Below are 20355 nucleotides of genomic sequence, written 5' to 3' on the forward strand. Positions count from 1 at the left end.
ACACAATGCTAGATAAAAAAGTAAGTTATCTGCACCCTGTGCCAGAACCCTGCACAAAATGTTCTACTAGGAACATGGTTTTTCTGGGAAATTTTTCCAGGAGCCCTTTCACATGCACAATGGTTCAATTTCATCTGTTATGGTTCTATACTATGGGATTCTGGGATTTAAAGTTTAGGGAAGGATATTTAGAATTCTCAACCAGAGAACTCTATGTCTCATCAAACTACAAATTCCACTATTTCATAGAATACAGCCATTGCTGTTTAAGTGAAACAACAGCACTGTAACTGTCTGTTGTGAAATGGTCCTAGAGCTCTAAATAATCATTGTATTACCTATTTAGTTTAAACACATTTAAAGTTTTACTTTGAAATTATCTTAGTGGGATGTCTGTAATAAAAAGGATATACTTCACTTATAATGAACAAAAAATAACTATAGCTGAAGCAGCACTTTTTAGAGGTCACATTCCTGATTTATTTATTTAGGTTTTTCCTGTGTCCCAGTATGGGACTCATCTTCTATCAACAGTTTATCCTGGCATGGAAAACACCCCACCAAGGGATATAATTTATGTCATATTTCGTTTCTTTTGCTGAGGTATCACTGTAGTCCTTTCACATTTGATGTTTGCACCTCTTATCATTTCCACTTCAAACTGAGAAAATGTGATTCGGTTCAACTGACTCAACATTTCACTAAAGGACAGTTGTCCGCCCATCTGTTGGCACTGGGTATTTAATACTTATTTTTTAGCTTACAGAAAAGGGAAATAAAATATCTAAATAAATAAAGCACAGAAATGTGTTTCAATTGGTTGTTTAAGTATAAAAAACTTGAACAACCAATCAAATTAAAACTATTTAAAACAATTACAAATTACCGTAAGTTAACACAATTTCAAAAATGTTCAACATTTAGTAGAAAAGACAATACACCTATTAATCATGCAACCCAAACAAGTTAAAACCTGGAAGGTCATTTAAATAAAAAGGCCTTTGCCTGTAGGAAGAAAGTAAGATAGAGAAGTGTGTGGCTGGGCCTCCATTAGGACCCAAGGCTATAACTAGGATCAACAAGAAGACTTTTTTCTGTGCCTTCACCAAGTAGGCATATGAGGGAAAGCCCTCCCTAAAGATCACAAGATTTAGGCATGTTCTTACAGAGAAATATGGGCTTTCAGACAATCTGGACCCAAGCCATACACAGCTTTATAAATCATCACTGTCACTTTGAATTGTCCTGGAGTGATAGCCAACAAAGCTTTTTTTTTTTTTAAAGAAGTTACGTGATTTTTTTTAGCTACTTGTATTTAAGAAGGAAGAAATTCTGCAAAATAGAAAGAAGCTTAACAGTGCTTTCATGTGTGTATTTGTTCCTCTAAGCACTAGGGTTTAATGATGCTCGTTTCTCTGGAATAAATAAATGAAATAGAAACTATATTTAGCCCATCTAATGTAATAGACCGCATGACAACAGCCAAGAAAACTACTGACAAATGTGTGTATGTGTGTGTGTGTAACGTTTCCATGGAAAAATACAGGACTATCTGAACTTGGAATTTACTTTTAAAAGCTATTGATTATATGAACAGTGTTGCGTTTAGTCCCCTTACTCGGTATGGGTCAATCAACTAAACTATACACACTGTATTTTAAAGTGTGAAAACAACCAATATAATTTTAATTTCCCAATTTCTAGGCAGAGTATCTTCATTCCAGTTGAACAGAAATAGAATAAGAGGAGAAATCCAAGCCAGAATCCTACTGTAGTCTTAATTAGAACAGCTCATTGAAACTTGAACAGTTTGGAATATAGTACTTATGAAAGTTCAATTGATTGAAATGGCCTATGTTTTGGAACTGCCAATAGAATTTAGGCCACAATATTGCTAAGTGCAAACTGATTTCACTGTAAGATAAAATAATCCCATTGCACACATATTGGTGTAGTCTGCACTGACTTTAATCATCAATATAACATTTCCTGTTCATCGTAGAAAACTCATTGAAAACATCAAGGCAGTGTATGCCATTAATTTCAGGTTTCCTTTCTCATTGAAAAGGTATTCTACTAAACCCAAAGAACAGGTTTCAACTTCACATTCATTTGGGGAATGTTAAAAAATCTAAATATGGGAGCATCTATGAGGCCCACAGCCATGGGCAGCCATTAAATGACTTTGAGACTACTGTACTTTTATGCAAAGAGGTAAATGGAAAGACAAAGATGACTACACTTGCAAACATTCAACAAAAAGAGGGACAATAGAAGACTGGGAAAAATGCTTTCTGGCTAACAAGTATCATACTATTGCCATATTACATGAACCAATCCCTTCAAAATTCAACTTTGTATTATCCAGGATCATGCTACTGTGTATTCATGAGCTAATCTGTTAGATGCACTGAACTGATGAGACTGAGGACCCTTCCAGACAGGCTCTATATACCAGCATCTGATTCCAGGTTTTCTGTTTACCCCAGATTGTCTGGCAGTGGGGACTCATGTAATCCAGATTAAAGCAGAAAACCTGGGATCAGATCCTGTGATATATAGGGCTTGTGTGGAAGGACCCTGAGAGTACTGATGTCTTATATTGATTCAATTGGCGTAAATTCAATTTAGTTTATAGAAGGGAATCATGCATCTCTTCCAAATGGTGCTGGACAACAAGTCAAATCAGCACAAGGAACACCAGAAGCTGTCATCATCTGAAGGGCCACATTATTCCTACCCCAATCTAATTCACTATTTTTCCTCTGGAATGAATACATCATGTAAATATAATGGCTATGATATAATGTCACCAAATGCCCTATCTTCAGACTCTGATCTTTGCGGCTGTCTATAATATCTACCTCTTTGAGGACTTCTAGACATTTCATTAGGAATATTTTGCTGTCTTGTCAAAAGTTTTCATGGCCGGAATCACTGGGTTGCTGTGAGTTTTCCGGGCTGTATGGCCATATTCCAGAAGCATTCTGTCCTGACGTTTCGCCCGCATCTATGGCAGGCATCCTCAAAGGTTGTTAGGTATATTGGAAACTGAGCAAGGGAGGTTTATATATCCGTGGAAGGTCCAGGGTGGGAGAAAGAATTCTTGTCTGTTGGAGGCAAGTGTGAATGTGTGAATTAATCATCTTGATTAGCACTGAAAAACCTTGCAGCTTCAAAGCATAGCTGTTTCCTGCCAGGGGGAATCCTTTGTTGGGAGGTGTTAGCTAGCCCTAATTGTTTTCAGAATGCTGTTCTTTATTCACTGATTTTAGATTTTTTTAATACTGACAGTCATATTTTGTTCATTTTCATGGTTTTCTCCTTTCTGTTGAAATTGCCCACATGCCTGTGGATTTCAATGGCTTCTCTGTGTAGTCTGATTTGGTGGTTCTTAAAATGGTCCAGCATTTCTGTGTTCTCAAATAATATGCTGTGTCCAGGTTGGTTCATCAAGTGCTCTGTTATGGCTAACTTTTCTGGTTGACTTAGTCTGCAGTGCCTTTCATGTTTGCTTCGTGTTTGGGCAATGCTGCGTTTGGTGGTCCCTATGTAGACTTGTCCACAGCTGCACGGTATACGGTACTCCTGCAGAAGTGAGAGGACCCCCTTGTCCTGTGCTGAACGTAGCACTTGTTGGGTTTTTTTTAGTGAGTCAGCATATAGTTTGTAGGTTGTGTTTCTTCATCAGCTTCCCTATGCGGAGAGTGGTTGCCTTGATGTATGGTAAAAACACTTTTCCTCTGGGTGGATCTATATCTTTAATATCATGGCTTGTTCCTGGCCTTGCCACTCTTCTGATGTCTGTGGTGGGCTATCAATTTTGCTGTATTGCTTCTATTTCAGTGGTCCTCAACCTGTGGGTCCCCAAGTGTTTTGGCCTACAACTCCCAGAAATCCAAGCCAGTTTACCAACTGTTAGAATTTTTGGGAGTTGAAGGCCAAAACACCTGGGGACCCACAGGTTGAGAATCACTGTTCTAGTCTGAGACATTTCCCCCCATTTAAACATCTCAAAATGGGGTGCAGCCTAGAACCACCAGTGCTTTTTAATATTTCTATAAACAAATTGCTTTTTTTAAAAATGGTTAGTGGTACTTAAAATTGGTATGTCTTACAATCGATGTTGTCTGGCAGTTGAACAAGGTATTTCTAATCCCAATTAGTCTCTAAATGGATGCTAGCACAACCATTTAACCACTTGATATCCCTATCATATGCTAGCGCAGGCATGGGCCAACTTGGGCTCTCCAGGTGTTTTGGGCTCCAACTCCCACCATTCCTCACAGCCTAGGCCCCTTCCTTTTCCCCCTCAGAAAAGGAAAGGGCCTGAGGCTGTGAGGAATGGTGGGAGTTGGAGCCCAAAACACTTGGAGAAAAGGCCAAAGTGTATCCTAAAGGACCTCGGCGTCCTCTAGAAAAGAAACGGCGAAGGAGCTTCAGGAAAAGGGGCGGAAAAAAAAAAAACCGTCACCGGCCACCATCTTAACTGTGGGCAGATCTCCCCCGACTCAAGCCAGGGCGACTCAGTGGAGGAGGCCGACGAGCGCCCGAAAGGAAAATGGCGGCGGGAGCATCCGGGTCATTCGGCGCTTCCCCCTCACAGCGGCCCTCCGCACTTACTCCGGGGGGTACAGGCGCAGCTCCTCGATGTCGCCAAGGAAACCGAAGAGGGTCCTCATCTGCTCGCTGGTCACCGCCGAGGACAAGTTGGTGACTTGGATCACCGAAGTCGGGGTCAAAGGGAAGCCGAGCGGCACCCCGATCCCACCGCTGTTCATCATGATGGCGGCGGGAGGGACTCTGCTTCTCGGGCCCTTCAGCGAGCAAGCGGAAGCGGAGAGGCGGAAGTCGCCGTAGAGAGGGGGACGGGCGCCTCCTAGAGCGCCGCCAGGCTGCAGCACTACGGGGTGACGTCACCGCTCCCATGCAAGGCAAACGCAGTGGCCTCACTCTCTCAATGGACGGTGCAGCTTCAGAATTGGGCGAAACACAGAACCACATCGCTTTAGTGCTACAGTTATATTGGTTGCATGTTTGTTGTTGCAAATTTGTTTATCTGCCATGCATTTCAAAATACAGTAGAGTCTCGCTTATCCAACGTTCTGGATTATCCAACGCATTTTTGTAGTCAATGTTTTCAATATTTCGTGATATTTTGGTGCTAAATTCATAAATACAGTAATTACTACATAGCATTACTGCGTATTGAACTACTTTTTCTGCCAAATTTGTTGTATAACATGATGTTTTGGTGCTTCATTTGTAAAATCATAACCTAATTTGATATTTAATAGGCTTTCCTTAATGCCTCCTTATTATCCAACATATTCGCTTATCCAACATTCTGCCGGCCCGTTTATGTTGGATAAGTGAAACTCTACTGTATGCAGGATTTAAGCTATCTGTTCCCAGGTTTTGTTTATTTTTTTTTGGTGTCAGGAGCAACCGGAGTTGCTTCTGGAGTGAGAGAATTGGCCGTCTGCAAGGACGTTGCCCAGGGGACGCCCGGATGTTTTTGATGTTTTTTCCATCCTTGTGGGAGGCTTCTCTCATGTCCCGTTCCCAGGTTGCTGAGCGTTTTCCGGGCTGTATGGCCCTGTTCCAGAAACATTCTCTCCTGACGTTTCACCCACATCTATGGCAGGCATCCTGGAAACTAGGCAAGGGAGGCTTATAGATCTGTGGAAGGTCCAGGGTGGGGGAAAGAACTCTTGTCTGTTGGAGGCAGGTGTAATGGCCACCTTGATTAGCATTGAATGGCCTTTCAGCTTTAAAGCCTGGCTGTTTCCTGCCTGGGGGAATCCTTTGTTGGGAGGTGTTAGCTAGCCCTGATTGTTTCATGCCTGGAATTTCCCTGTCTTCTGGGTGCTGTTCTGGGTACTTTGACCACATCATGAGAAGACAGGAAAGCTTGGAGAAGAAAATGATGCTGGGGAAAATGGAAGGAAAAAGGAAGAGGGGTCGACCAAGGGCAAGATGGATGGATGGTATCCTTGAAGTGACTGGCTAGAATCTGAAGGAGCTGGGGGTGTCAATGGCCAACAGGGAGCTCTGGCGTGGACTGCGTGGACTGGTCCATGAGGTCATGAAGGGTCGAAAGTGATTGAACAAATAAACAACTGGGTGCTGTTCTTTATTTACTATCCTGATTTGAGAGTTTTTAAATACTGGTAGCCAGATTTTGTTCATTTTCATGGTTTCCTCCTTTCTGTTGAAATTGGATCTCACCTCTGCAGCGCCCAAACATGAATCAAGGAACATGAAAGGCACTGCAGACTCATTCAACCAGAGAAGCCAGCCATAGCAGAGCACTTGATGAACCAACCTGGACACAGCACATTATTTGAGAACACAGAAATGCTGGACCACTCTTAACAACCACCATGTCAGACTACACAGAGAAGCTATTGAAATCCACAAGCATGTGGACAATGTCAACAGAAAGGAGGAAACCATGAATCTACCTACCAGTATTTTTAAAAATCTCTCAAATCAGGACAGTAAATAAAGAACATTCAGAAAACAGGAATTCAAGACAAGATATAATCAGGGCCAGCTAACACCTCCCAACGGAGGATTCCCCAGGTAGGAAGCAGCCAGGCTTTGAAGCTGCAAAGCCATTCAATGCTAATCAAGATGATTAATTGCAACATTCATACCTGCCTCAGGCAGACAAGAGTTTTTTCCCACCCTGGACCTTCCACAGATACATAAACCTCCCTTGCCTAGTTTCCAACAGACCTCACAACCTCTGAAGATGCCTGCCATAGATGTGGGCGAAATGTCAGGAGAAAATGCTTCTGGAACATGGCCATGCAGCCCGAAAACCTCACAACCACCCAGTGATTCTTACCATTAAAGCCTTCGACAACACATTTAATCTTCCTTCAGAATTAGACTCCTACAAAGGATCGTTACCTTGTCACGGCGCTGGAGTTTGGGCTCCTCAGTGGTGCCATCAACGAAACCGTGAAGGGACACCCAAGACAGGAAGGTCATGGCAGAGAGTTCAGACTAAATACAATCCCTGCGGAAGGTATTGCAGACTCAAGCTCACTGAGATCCCGTTCATTTTAATTGGAGAGTTTATTTATTTATTTATTTGAACACTGTTCTCATCTAAATATCTTGGTGTCACCTTAGATCGAACACTGAAATACTATGCAAATACCAAGCACAAAGTAGCTGCACGCTACTTACTGATACCACATGGGGTGCAGACCCAAAATTAATAACATCAGCCCTGGCATTGTCTTACTCAACCACTGAGTATGCCTGCCCCATCTGACAAAAGTCTGCCCACATTAAGCAGGTGAATATAGCACTGAATAAGACCTGTTGATAGATTCTAAGTTAGCTGGCGTTGCCCCAGTTCTTCCTCTGTGCATGAGAGAAATAATGTTGAACACTGTGAAAGCCACCCACTGCATGGCTATCAGCCTCCTCCCAGTAGACTTAAATCAAGGAAAAGTTTCATGACCAGGCAGCTATTCGTAAGGCACATCACTAAAGGATATCTCGGACTCAGCAATGTTTACATGCCCTAAAGAAGCAGAGCTTCTTCGATCATAGTACAATGTTTTAAGGTTTTTATGGGTAACCTCAGTGGCCTGAGGCCCAGGGAATTTTAATGGTATCTGTTGTATTAAGTTTGTTGTATATGGGTTGGGTCAGTGTGGTCCAACCTTTAGTTATCCAGTGGCCAATTAAACTTTAGTATAGGAATGTGAGGCTTCAATATGGCCATTATATGGCTGTTTCTTAGAAACATTTCCAAATGTTACACTAAAATATTTTTCCAGTAAGAAGGGGTGGGCCGCATGCAGCCCACAGGTTGGACCACATTAGATTAGGTAATCCTCTAGTACAGTGGTTCCCAATCTTATTTGGCCTACCGCCCCCTTTCCAGAAAAAATATTATGCAGCACGCCCTGGAAATTATTTTTTTTAAAAAATTTAATAGCAAAGAAAGATATATGTATTAATTTTTCTATCTTTTTTGTAAAGTATAGCATAGAAAGGTGTAAATTAGAAACACTGAAGTTTGAAATTATGAAACTATTTTTTGAACTCAGAAGTGAAAGGCAATACAAAAAAGTTAAAACATTCGAAATCATCTTAATGAGAAGGATGAACCTGGTATGCTGCTACCAATTTAGTAGTCCTCGGCTCTATTTTTGTCAGCAGTAATCATGAATCACTACGATTGAGTATTTGCAATCGGTTTCTTTTTTTGTTAAGAAATTGGTTACCGCACTGAATCCACGTTCCACTAAATATGATGAAGGAAATGCAATTAAGAACTTTTGAATTACAGCCCATATTTCAGGATAAGCCGTAGGGATCTCCTTTTACAGCCAGAATTGTTGGTAGCCACTTTTGAATTTAATTTCAATTCATCATTTGTAGTTACTTCTATCAGTTCTTCTTGTAACTGTGGAGATTCTTCTGTGTTTGCACTTGAAAAAGGATCCAAAATCCAATCAGGTATGTTCATTTTCAAAATATCATCGAATCGTTGATTAAAATCTGAATGGAGAGCATCCAAGTGCTCACAATTAGAAAGTATTTATTTATTATTTATTTACAGTATTTATATTCCGCCCTTCTCACCCCGAAGGGGACTCAGGGCGGATCACATTATAACACACATAAGGCAAACATTCAATGCCCATAAACACATCAAACAGAGACAGAGAGAGACACGCAGAGGCAAGTTAACCTTCTTCTGAGGGGATGTTCGATTCTGGCCACAGGGGGGAGCAGCTGCTTCATCATCCACACTGACGGCACTTCCTCATACCAGGTCGTAAATTAGTTAATCTTGCCTCCCCACTTTTTATAAGTGGTACCTTATCTCCTACTTGATAGATGCAACTATCTTTCGGGTTGCTAGGTCAGCAACGAGCAGGGGCTATTTTTTATTTTTAATTGACGGGTGCTCACCCCGCCACGGGCTGGCCTCGAACTCATGACCTCATGGTCAGAGTGATTTAAGGCAGCTGCTCAACAGCTGCGCCACAGCCCGGTATGAAATGAAGTATGTCTTCATTTTTTTTTCCTGCTCCTGATAAATTTGGGAACTGGCTGAATTCCCCTCATCTAAAATTTCATTTGTACAGAAGAAGTTTTGTCACAAATGCAGAAATAACAGATTTTGTTTTTATTAAATTGAGTTCATCGCCTTGAAGCTGAAGATTGGTTTCATTAAATTTTTGAAACAAGTCGGTCGAGTAAGCGATGTCACTTTTGGATTGAATTAAATTGGATCATAAAGCATCATTTTTACCTTTCAAGAACTTCAGCACCGAGTTAAACAGCTTATAAAACTTATCTAAACAGGCACCCTTTGACAACCAACAAACTTCTGTATGAAGCAGCAAATGATTAAATTATTTGTTTTCAATACAAACCTGTTTAAATAATCTGTCATTCAATGATTTGCTTCTGATTGTGTTGATAGCTTTAATTACATATTGTAATGAATTATGTAGGCATGCACTTAAATTTTTGGCAACTAGATATTGACAATGGATGATATAGTGTACTCTGAACCTCCTTTTTTAAATATGCAAGAAAACCCCTGTAGCGCCCTATTATCACGAGCACCATCTGTGGCTACTGATATTACTCAGAGGTATTTCTTTTTCTTTTAAAAAAAACTCATCCAATGCATGAAATATTGATTCTCCTTTAGTATCAGTTTGCAAATATTTGGCAATTAATTCTTGGCAAATTTGTTCCTCCTTTGTGAACCGCACATATGCTAAAAGTAAAGCTTCATTTCCTAACAAAGTTGACTTATCAAGTTGAATAGAAAACTGAGATGTTTTTAAATAGCCTCACAATGAATCTTTAACTTCTTGAGCCATTTCATCAATTCTTCTTTGCACTGTATTATTGCTCAACAAAATTTTCTTGATAATATCAGATGCTGGCTTGTGTAGCAGGTTACATATTATTTCACTTATAGCCGGTATAATTAGTTCTTCACCAATAGTATGAGGTTTTCCCGATTTGGCAATCATTAACGAAATCTTGTAAGAAGCAAGCAAGCCATCACCATCTTGTGTGATTGCGGTTGAAAAGAGTTTTGCCAATGTCGGTTGTTTGATAAATTTTTCTTTTAGTGTTCGAAAATAAGATAAATCCTTATCTTTTTATCACCATGAATTTTAGTCAAATTTTCTTGTAGCCTGGAAGGCTTCATAGCTTCATTTGATAAAACTTTCTGGCAAATCAGGTACATTGGTAATGTATTGTTTACAGGCGACTCAATAATGCCATATTTCAAATATTTGATATTATATTGTCTACATTTTTTCTTTGGTTGAACCATTATTATCTGTAAAAAAAATTTATGGAAGTATTTTTAATTATTTTTTTTGTAATTTTTTGAAATATTCTTGTAAAAACAAACTAAAATAAATACTAGATAAATAATGTGATGTCTCATGGGCCTTGTAGTCCCGTTCCTAGTGCTATTGTGGCAGACGAGGAGGAAAACATGGGATTTTCACCGGTTCAGCTTGAATCAGAGCCTCTCCACCTGGAGGATGTTTGTCCTCAGGAAGTTAACCAAACAAGCCTTGGGCAGAATTCTCCCCCGTTTTCCCGAAAGGACAATTATAATAGAGATAGAGGAGTCAGGGAGGCAAATCGCCGGAGTCTCAGAATCGCTGCCAAACAATTAGCTGATTAGGTCTGCTTCCCTTGGGAAATTCTAAGGAGTCATGCATCTGGACAGAGTTGGGTTTCGCTTCTTGTTCTCCAGGGAAAGTGTTCTGTTGGCGGGAAAACAAGATCCTATATAGGGGTTTTGCCACAAGGGGAACCTTGCGGAGTCAATTGTTCAGCTTGAGGAGAGAGATCGTGTGTGGACTTCGTACCCCAGTTCCTTGTTTCCCGGATCAAGTTTCCAGCCTTGCCTTGTTTCACGGACTTCTCTGGACTCAGTTCATGTTTCATGTTTGCCTCGTTTCAAGTTTTGATCTAGTCAAGAATCAAGTCTATTTTCCAGCCTTGTTGTCAAGCTACTTTGGACTTTAAAGACCCTGTCATTTCCCCACACTTTGCTTGGCAAAGTGTGTGTTTCGGTCAAGTGGATTTAAACTTTGAACTCTAATATCTTATATTGGACAATACATTTCTGGACTATATTTGACCTCAACTGAAAGGTCTGCTTCTGAACTATATTCTTCACTTGTTTTTATTGACTTTATATATTTCTTTAATAAAGATATTAGATAGATTCTGGCCTCTGTGTAAGGTTATTGGTGCTCTGCAGCCTGGGTCCTGACAAATAAACATATTAATTGTAAAGCGCATATAATTATTACAAAATAAATAATACCAATTATAGTCGCACTGTTAGTTAACTTTAACTTGTCACAATATCACAACAATCTAACTTATCTAAGTTATATTACGCCGTAATTTTCCTGTAATAATTATGGGAAATCTCCTGATTCATAGCGTGCTCCAAAATCTGCTGTTAGTACTTCCAGTAGCCAGTACTGCCGCTGCCGTTCCAGGCTTTGGCCTTGCGATCGACCAATTGCACGAGTGGCAGTTGCCCGCAAAAACGCTCGTAGTGCTCACATGTTTTGGAATGGCAATTCAGTGGCACCACGTGAACAGTAGCAATGCGCGATTGCACATACCTCAATGCAAGTGAGGGAGTATGCGGGAACTGAGCCAACGTCCAGTACGTTGTTCAAAGAAAAATTAAGCATTATGAGCGGAATACATAAATCAATTTTTTAAAATCTTCTTTCTTTTATGCTTTCACCACCCCCTTACAGTTATTCATCGCCCCCAAATTCACCTGTGGCCATCACCGCCCCCCCTGGATCGCTGCAGTGCCCACCAGGGGGCGGTAGCGCCCACTTTGGGAATCACTGCTCTAGTACTTAAAGAGAGAGAAATCCAAGAACTCAATTGTCACAGAACAGAGACGGAAAAACTCCAGCAATCTAATAACCAATATAAAGCTAAGTCAGTAAAATTACACAGAGTTTTAAAGAGCATTAGTTTATTATCTATTCTCCATGTGTTACTTCAGAAACAATTTTAATTATATACAAAATTTTGGAATGCTGACTAAATGGTGATCAATAAAAACATTACATAGCTGATGACAAGGAAATAATTACTTTTTTAAAAAGTAGTACACTGCAAATTAATGATAAAGGCTTGATTTCTGTGTTTTGCTTATTGCTATGATTGTGTTCAAAGGATGTGTTCAAGTATATACACGTTTCTGAAACTCTAGTCAAAAAGTAAAAAAAAATATTTACACAATAAATATTTGGGTTTTTTAAACCAGAATTTTAATTTGAACTGATTCTTTAATGACCTGCTGTGAAAGAATATGGACCTGACAAATATTTAATTTGTTCTGCTCCATAGTCCACAAATATATCTTATTTGACAAGATTAGAAACATTACTGAAAATAGCATGGGAGCTCTTTCCTTGTATTCTGGCCTCTTCTTTCCACAGCATCTCTCAAGAAAGAGTATTCTGACCATCTCCGTATACAAACAGAATATCACATTTAAAAATGTGTTATTTCCCCGAGAGACAACAGCCATCAAAAATATTGCAAAGATATTTTTTCTTCTTTTTCACAACAAATTAAAAGCACCAAGTCTCTTACTTTAAATTCATCCTAACAAGCTACGATCATTTTGGCAGCATCGCTATATACAAATTTAGTTAAATTTGAATAGCTTAGGTTACAAAATGCTTGTCGTTTCATATGAAATGCCCTTTATTTCAACACCTTATTACAAACTGATGCCTTGTATAAAAATACAAACTATGTCCATGATCAATAAAGAATCAGTTCCAGTTTAGGACTTGATATCCTCATAATGACAGTTTAATGTCTCAGTCAGATTAAGACTGATCTGTTCTATTCCCTTTAAAATGCTGAGGTTACTGATGAGTGGTGATGTTTAAACTGTCAATAAAAAGCAGAGAAATTAAAAAGAAGACACTTTTAGAAGCAAGGTAACACTGAAGCCTGCCATTATATAGCTATGTTTCTTGTTTTTCCTTTAAAGATTAAACAGCACACACAGAAAATAAGTAAATCTTTACCAAAATACAACACATTTTTGCTAATATAAAAATCAATTCCTATGTAAATATTAATGAAATCAACTAAAATTAATGTACAAAGAGTTGTTAAAGGGTTTCAATTAAAATTATTTAAAACTATACATATTACAATATGCAGATGATAACTTCTTTGAAGTGCAATGTCACTGAAGTTTATATACTTAGAAAGTACTGACTAGATGCAGATTTCCTTTCTATTCCAGCAAGTCTTTCCAAATAACTACAATAGGCTGGTGCTTTTGCTATATCTCTTTTAAAATCTGCCAATTTCTATTTATTAAAAATTGTAGTTACTGAATATTGCTCCAATGATGGTTAATCATTTGACTTAAAAAAAAACAGTTACTGGTCTTCTATGGCACTTTTCTCTGGTCCATAATAACCATGTATTATTATCTAACAAGTTAGGCAATTTCATATCTGTCATACAAGGAAAAAGAAGAAACAAACATAATGTCTGTCATAAACAAGATTAATTATGTATAAGCCAATATTTTATACAAGTAATAAGGAACAAAGGCAGCCTGTGGTAAATCACTATTACATTAATATACGTAGAAACCCTTTAATGACTCTGAAGTGTCTAGTTCACATTTAACATCACCTGTAGGAACAGCCCTTTGAGAAAGATCATTACAAACCGGTGGGTTAATAGCACCCATCCCTTTGCCCCACAATTTCCCAACGGCATTTCTCCCATCGCTGTGCAACAGTTCCATTAAAAAAACTGGCTTTGGTTACTTAGCTCCCTACGTATTGTTTCCTTTCATGATAACAAGGCAATTCAAGGCCAAATAAAATCAAGACTTCTTTCCTAACCCTCCTTGAACCATTCATCCCTGGGCAGCCCAATCTTCGCGGGGCTCACTGCAACGAGCCCCATTAGAAAGAATGACACTTTTTCTGGCAAAATGATTAGAGGTCTGGAACATGCACATGTGTGATATACGTACATGATGTGAGTTGCACACAGTCAACACAGTAAAAAAAACCTGGCCATTTCAGTTTCATTCGTTTTTTTTTAAATCCTCTAAATTGAATATGTAATAATAATACAAGGCAGAAAAAAATCACCCTTTTGCACATAAGTGGGGATTTTTGTAAAATTCCACAGTAGAAATGGAAAAAATAGATGTGATTTAAAACAAACACTTAAAATTGAATTATATGTAGGAAATAAGATAGTCAGTAGATGTGATATGAGATAGTCTGTAGAACTCCCAGAATGGTGTTTATAGTCTCCCTAAAAAGATATCACATTTTATTGCATTTTTTTCTATTGGTAGATATACATTCTCATGTAAACTCTTTTCCACCCTTCCTTTCTTAATTCTATACTTTCAAAGCCATTGTACCTGGCCTCTTAAATTAATCCAGCCAGCCCCACTTTCCATCTACCCATTCATCTATACAAATAATCACATATCAAAGCCAGCATTTCACATCTCCTATCCACATCTACAGAAGTGGTTTTTAAAAAGACAGTAAAATGAGGTGAACAAATAAACCAAAAAAGGCAACAAACAGCTACAGGACAGAAAGCCCTGCCATCTGTCCATTGGATACAATGGAGGCTCCATTTACACAAAGTTTAGTAATGTATATGAATTATCCAAAAATAAACCTACCATCTGTACAAAATACACCACAGGTTTGTTCTTGGAGGAGTGATCACTGATTGCTACAATGTCTGTTGCCAGTTGCATTTTCAAAATGGTTTCATCTATGTTCTTTACAGTGGTTTTCCCCCATAACCACAAGTTCATTATTTTATTATTGTACATAATTTTAAAAGTTTTTTTGTATATAAAAATAGTCAAAATATTCAGTTTCCAAGTCTTTCAGAGGATCGCATGGACGTCTGTCCTTCCTCCACAGTATTTAAGAAAGCTCTCGAACAATGATGAGTTCCACCGTGTTCTGGAAAGTCTTTAGTAAAGATACCGCATGCCCATGGTCAATATTGATGAAGCTATATCCATTAGCCTGGAAACGAAATGTAATCTGGGTAAATGCAAAGCAATACCTTTTCAGTACTAGTTCTTTATGTATATGACTACCTCATGCTTCAGTTTTTCCCTGCTTTCTCTGATTGCCTTGAAATGAAACATTTAAATACAACAGGAAAGGAAGGAACTAAAAAATTTCATTCTTGTATATTCTTGCTGATCATTATATTCCTATAGGAGCTGCGGCTGGCAAAGCGGGTTAAACCGCCAGCTACAGAAGATCTTGTTGACCGGAAGATTAGCAGTTTGAGCCGCGAATGGGGTGAGCTCCCGCTATCAACTCTAGCTTCTGCTTACCTAGCAGTTCAGCAATGTGAGTAGATAAATAGGTACCGCTTTGGCAAGGAGGTAAAAGGCACCCCTGAGAAACATGCTGGTAATTCAATCAAGGAAGGCGTCCATGAATGATGGGCTCCTTGGCATGGAAATATGAAACAACAGCATCTCCCCATAGGAGAATCGCGTACAGCCTCCAGATGCCAAAGATGGAAAATAAGGGAAGCCTGCCTCTGTTTATGTACTGTCTGTCCTTATCAATTGTATAATGCCATTGAATGTTTGTCATATATGTAACTGTAGCACACTCTGAGTCCCCTAGGGGAGATAGAGTGGAATATAAAGTATATATAATAATAATAATAATAATAATAATAATAATAATAATAATAATAATAATAATAAACTTTATTTATACCCCGCCACCATCTCCCCAACGGGGACTCGGGGCGGCTTACATGGGGCCATGCCCAGGACAATACAATATAGCAAAATATAAAAACAACATAACATAATATAATTACAACAATACAATAAATAATCATGTACAGTACAACACAAAATCAAAAAAGCAATACAACAGGGCGGGCCGCATGAACACTCAGTTAAAACTTGGGGTGAGAAAAAGATAAGAATAAAACCACGGGAAACAAAGACATAAGATAGCAAACAGTCTGGAGGATAGATGATGGGGGGGGAGTAACAAAAAAGTGTGTAACAGTTACTCTCCGAAAGCACACCGGAAGAGCCATGTTTTTAAATCTTTCCTAAAGGCTAAAAGAGTGGGGGCTTGCCTGATTTCAATAGGCAGTGAGTTCCACAAACGGGGGGCCACAGCAGAAAAGGCATATATTGTTATAGACAGAGCTGAGAAGGCAAATTGTAGTTAATGCAGGAAATGATATTTCACCAGCTCAAGCTGGTATCACAGCTGCAGGTTGATCCCACTTATCCACTTATAGTTAGATCTGATAACATCTACAGTAAAGAAGGGTGATTACAAACCCCATAATCATTAGTCAAGAAAGTTACACATTGGGGAATTTAGGCTAGACAAAGACTGGGCATTATCTTGTTATATGGCATATAAGAAAAAGAAGGAATGATGGAAAGAGGAGGTGCACAACTTTTATTTGGGAGTGATGCAGAGAGAAATTATTTAGTAAGGCCTCAAAAAGTAAATAAACTGAATAATGATAAAGCTGAAGTAATCAGCCCCAAAACACTTCTTGGCCAGTAAGAAAATATTCAAATATAGCCATGTTATTTATTTTAGCATAATCCGACACAGAGGAAGCCAGTAGCACTTTTGAAACTAACTGGAAATAAACAGGCTGAGTTAATGAAAGCTAATGCCAGAAAACTCATCGTCCAAGTGAACCTCAAAGGTACTACTGAATTCCTTTACTTTTTTTAGAGTATAGGTGATAGCAATAGGGAGAAGCTAAAAATGAACATTTAGAATTTGAACGGGCAAAATGACAGGAGATTAAGAGATGACTGACAATCTTTCAGTGAAGGCCACTGCATCAATATAAATATTTTTCTGAATTATTTTTAATTAAGTTACCTGAATAATTTTATCTCCTGGCTGCAACAACTTGGATGCTGGTCCTTCAGGTTGTACTCTGGTTACAAATATACCCTTTATGAAAATAATAAATAAAAATAAATATTGTTTGGTTTGAAATAAATACACAGATATTTACAGTAGAGTCTCACTTATCCAACATTCGCTTATCCAACGTTCTGGATTATCCAACGCATTTTTGTAGTCAATGTTTTCAATACATCGTGATATTTTGGTGCTAAATTCGTAAATACAGTAATTACTACATAGCATTACTGTGTATTGAACTACTTTTTCTGTCAAATGTGTTGTTAAATATGATGTTTTGGTGCTTAATTTGTAAAATCATAACCTATTTTGATGTTTAATAGGCTTCTTCTTAATCTCTCCTTATTATCCAACATATTCGCTTATCCAACGTTCTGCCGGCCCGTTTATGTTGGATAAGTGAGACTCTACTGTATTTAGATCAAATAGATACTCAGTGTTCATATCAGAAACAGATACTGTACATCCGCACCAAAGCTGAGTTTTTAATTTAGTTTTGAAGAGGATTATGCATACTATAAATCCAAGGGCTGAGTGAATTTAGGCTCTCTGTAACCTACTTGGGTGATGTCCAACTTCTGACCAAATGTTTAGGGGAAGGAAGAAGGAATAAAATATTGAATTGCAAGAAAAAAGGAGCAGGGGATGATTACGGAAGGTCCCAAAGTAAAGCTCAGCTAATTACACATTTGAGCCCATTTTGTATTACATAACTGTGATTCCACTATAATGGATATATGCTATGGAATCCAAGGAAGTGCAGTATAAGAAGCAGTACTTAAAATTCTCAATCAGAGAATTTATTGCGCCAAATTGCTATGTGTGTGTGTAAAGAAATCCTTGCAAAGTTGCTTGCAAAAGATCCCTGCAAAAAAGGGAGCTAAGCTTTTTTGCAGAGGCAAGCCACACCTCAAACAATGTATCGGTTTGTTGGCAGATGGCTGGGTTTGTCAGTTGGGAATCTGAGCTTGCAGGGAGAGCACAAAAAAAGACAGGCTCTCTAGCTACGGTCAAGTAGCAGTTTAAATATGCTATGCTGGATATATTGAATGCTGATTGATTAGTTATTGATCCTATGCAACTACAAGGACATTGTACGATTGCTGAACTGTTTACTTAACTTCAACTCAACAAGTAAAGTTCCTTTGTTCTTTCAATTCCTCTGCTGGTCTGAGTCTTTTGCACATGGTGTTAACTGGACGCTGCTGGTTCCGCTATACACACTCGCTAACAGAATTTACATTCTTCAGAAATCTACAGACCACAGGATTCCATACAATGTTGCCATGACAATTAAAGTGGAATCAGAGAGCTATATTTGTGTAGTGTTGAAAGGGCAGCTGGAAGACCACTTTTACATATCAGAACAGAGAGCAGTGAAAACTACCCAACACTAGGAATGCCACAGGGCAGAGAAAATGTCATTCTTCTGATGGTACTGCTTCCCTAAATAGAAGTGATCAGAGCAATCCCCCCTCCTCCCTTTAAAGGTTTCTGTTTATTTTTAAAAACTCTCTTGAAGACTGGAAAACTAAAGTCTGCAGTGGGGAAAGGAGGAGAAGAGGAAGAGAGTTCTGTTGGACCAGCAGACAAGGGGAGAGACCAGAGGATATCCTGGAACATATGTACATTGTAGTGTGTGTGCATGTGTGCACACAACAGTGAAAAACATATATATGAAGTATCCATCTGAAGTGTAAGGAAGGAAAAGAATCCCACACTGGAAGTTTGCAATCATATGGTTTTTTTTTTTGTTCTGTTTTTTACTTTAAAATTATTTTATATGTTGATAGCTCCAGTAATATAAATTTGAGTGATAAGACTATAAAGAAGATACAGTTCAAGACATTCTATGCACATTGTTTCATTGAACACAAAAATAAAATATGTTTGTTTGGTTTTGTAGAAGAAATTTTACTTTTCCTGGAATCTTTCAAAATGAAAATGTAAACATCATTTTAAAACAAACAGATCTGTTTAATTCTCACATCGTCATCAGGTTTGAAGGGGTTTCCTCTACCACCAATTCCTCCAGATATACTAAATCCAAGCTCTGGATCCTTTTCAATTCTCACTCGCATCTAGAATGTAAAATAGTTATATTTAAAAAGGGGCTTAATTTCTTGTTCAAATCTAAGAAAAAGAAAAGTAATTTAATCAGCCTTACACACAAGTACTATTTATTATCTTTCTTTTATTTGCTACTTTATTCCTTTGGTCAGTTTACTCATGCTTTTCCAGTTTTGTTTCTGTATATCTATCATGTTCCATAATTGCCACATGGTCCTGTCTTTAGGGACAATTTAAGTTGAAGGGAAAGCAGAAATGTTCACAATAAAGACCACGAGTCATCATCATTTTTGTGAGCTAAGCAGGAGATGCCCCTAGTGTTATAATGAAGTATGGTGGCAATTAAGCTTGTGCATTTTAATCGTATATCGTCGTAAGTCATATCAAATTAGTTAGATAAATATTTACGACGCAATATTCGACATGTGGGCATGGCCCACACCAAAAACGTACAAATCGAAACTTACCCAATACTTTTTCATTTGCCTTTTGTAAATTTTGGAAACCTCCCAAAGTCAGTTTTATTTTCAGCGCAAGGAATCAAAGCAAAGTCAAAAAGGCTGCCTTTTCTCTTTAAATTAATGGCCTCTCCCCATTAGGAAAAGAAAAGCAGGGAGAAAGCAGAGTTTGCTGGGAAAGAAAGCACAGAACTCTGAGAAATGTATTTGGGAAGGCGAGGAGCCCTATGGCAGAGAATTCAAAAGGCATCAGAAAGCCTCAATCAGGAGAGGGGAGAGATTTGTCCCTCCGTAGCTGTAGCCAGCCAGATTTCCAACGAACGGTTGAATCTGCAAAGAGGAGAACTGACTGATAGTTCTAGTAAGTAGTAGTAGTAGTAGTAGTAGTAGTAACAACAACAACAACAACAACAACTATTTATTTAAATCAGTGCTGGCTGGAAAGAAATCCCTAAGTGGATGGCCCTCAAGGGTCCCTTCCAACTCAATAGGGAAAGCATATTAATTAGTTTAGAGGCTGGATGGCCATCTGTCAGGAAAGTTTTGATGGAAGACTTTCCTCCCTCCCTGGAAGAAGGGAGTTGGACTAGATGGCCCTTGGGGATCCCCTCCAACTCTAGGATTCTATGAGAATGAAGAATTGGCTAATATTGGTTCCTCTTGGTTAATATATGAGAGACATTAAATGAGATAGCTGTTGTGGCTTTTAAAAATTGTTTTAAAATTCCCTTAAATCAGTAGATATATGAATATTTCTGAAAGTTAGGGAAGATCCTGTTAACTTGTGTCATTGT

General features: G+C 38.6%; 2 protein-coding genes across 5 annotated transcripts in view; both read right to left on the bottom strand.

The window, feature by feature from the left end:
- srek1 (splicing regulatory glutamic acid and lysine rich protein 1) overlaps positions 1-4828 on the bottom strand; it is a 38238-nt gene extending 33410 nt beyond the window's left edge. For both annotated transcript variants that reach the window (XM_016990888.2, XM_008102893.3), the window contains exon 1: positions 4624-4828. In XM_016990888.2, the coding sequence (XP_016846377.1) occupies positions 4624-4784 (161 nt within the window). In that variant the 5' untranslated portion in view covers positions 4785-4828. The remainder of the gene's footprint in view (positions 1-4623) is intronic.
- Positions 4829-12020: 7192 nt separating this feature from the next.
- Positions 12021-20355, bottom strand: part of erbin (erbb2 interacting protein) — a 115463-nt gene continuing 107128 nt past the window's right edge. For all 3 annotated transcript variants that reach the window (XM_003216339.4, XM_008102890.3, XM_008102889.3), the window contains 3 exons: positions 19022-19114; positions 16986-17060; positions 12021-15116 (listed from right to left, as the gene is read on the bottom strand). In XM_003216339.4, the coding sequence (XP_003216387.2) occupies positions 15012-15116; positions 16986-17060; positions 19022-19114 (273 nt within the window). In that variant the 3' untranslated portion in view covers positions 12021-15011. The remainder of the gene's footprint in view (positions 15117-16985; positions 17061-19021; positions 19115-20355) is intronic.

This window comes from Anolis carolinensis, chromosome 2 (assembly GCF_035594765.1).
Source record: "Anolis carolinensis isolate JA03-04 chromosome 2, rAnoCar3.1.pri, whole genome shotgun sequence".
NCBI classification, from domain to species: Eukaryota; Metazoa; Chordata; class Lepidosauria; order Squamata; family Dactyloidae; genus Anolis; species Anolis carolinensis.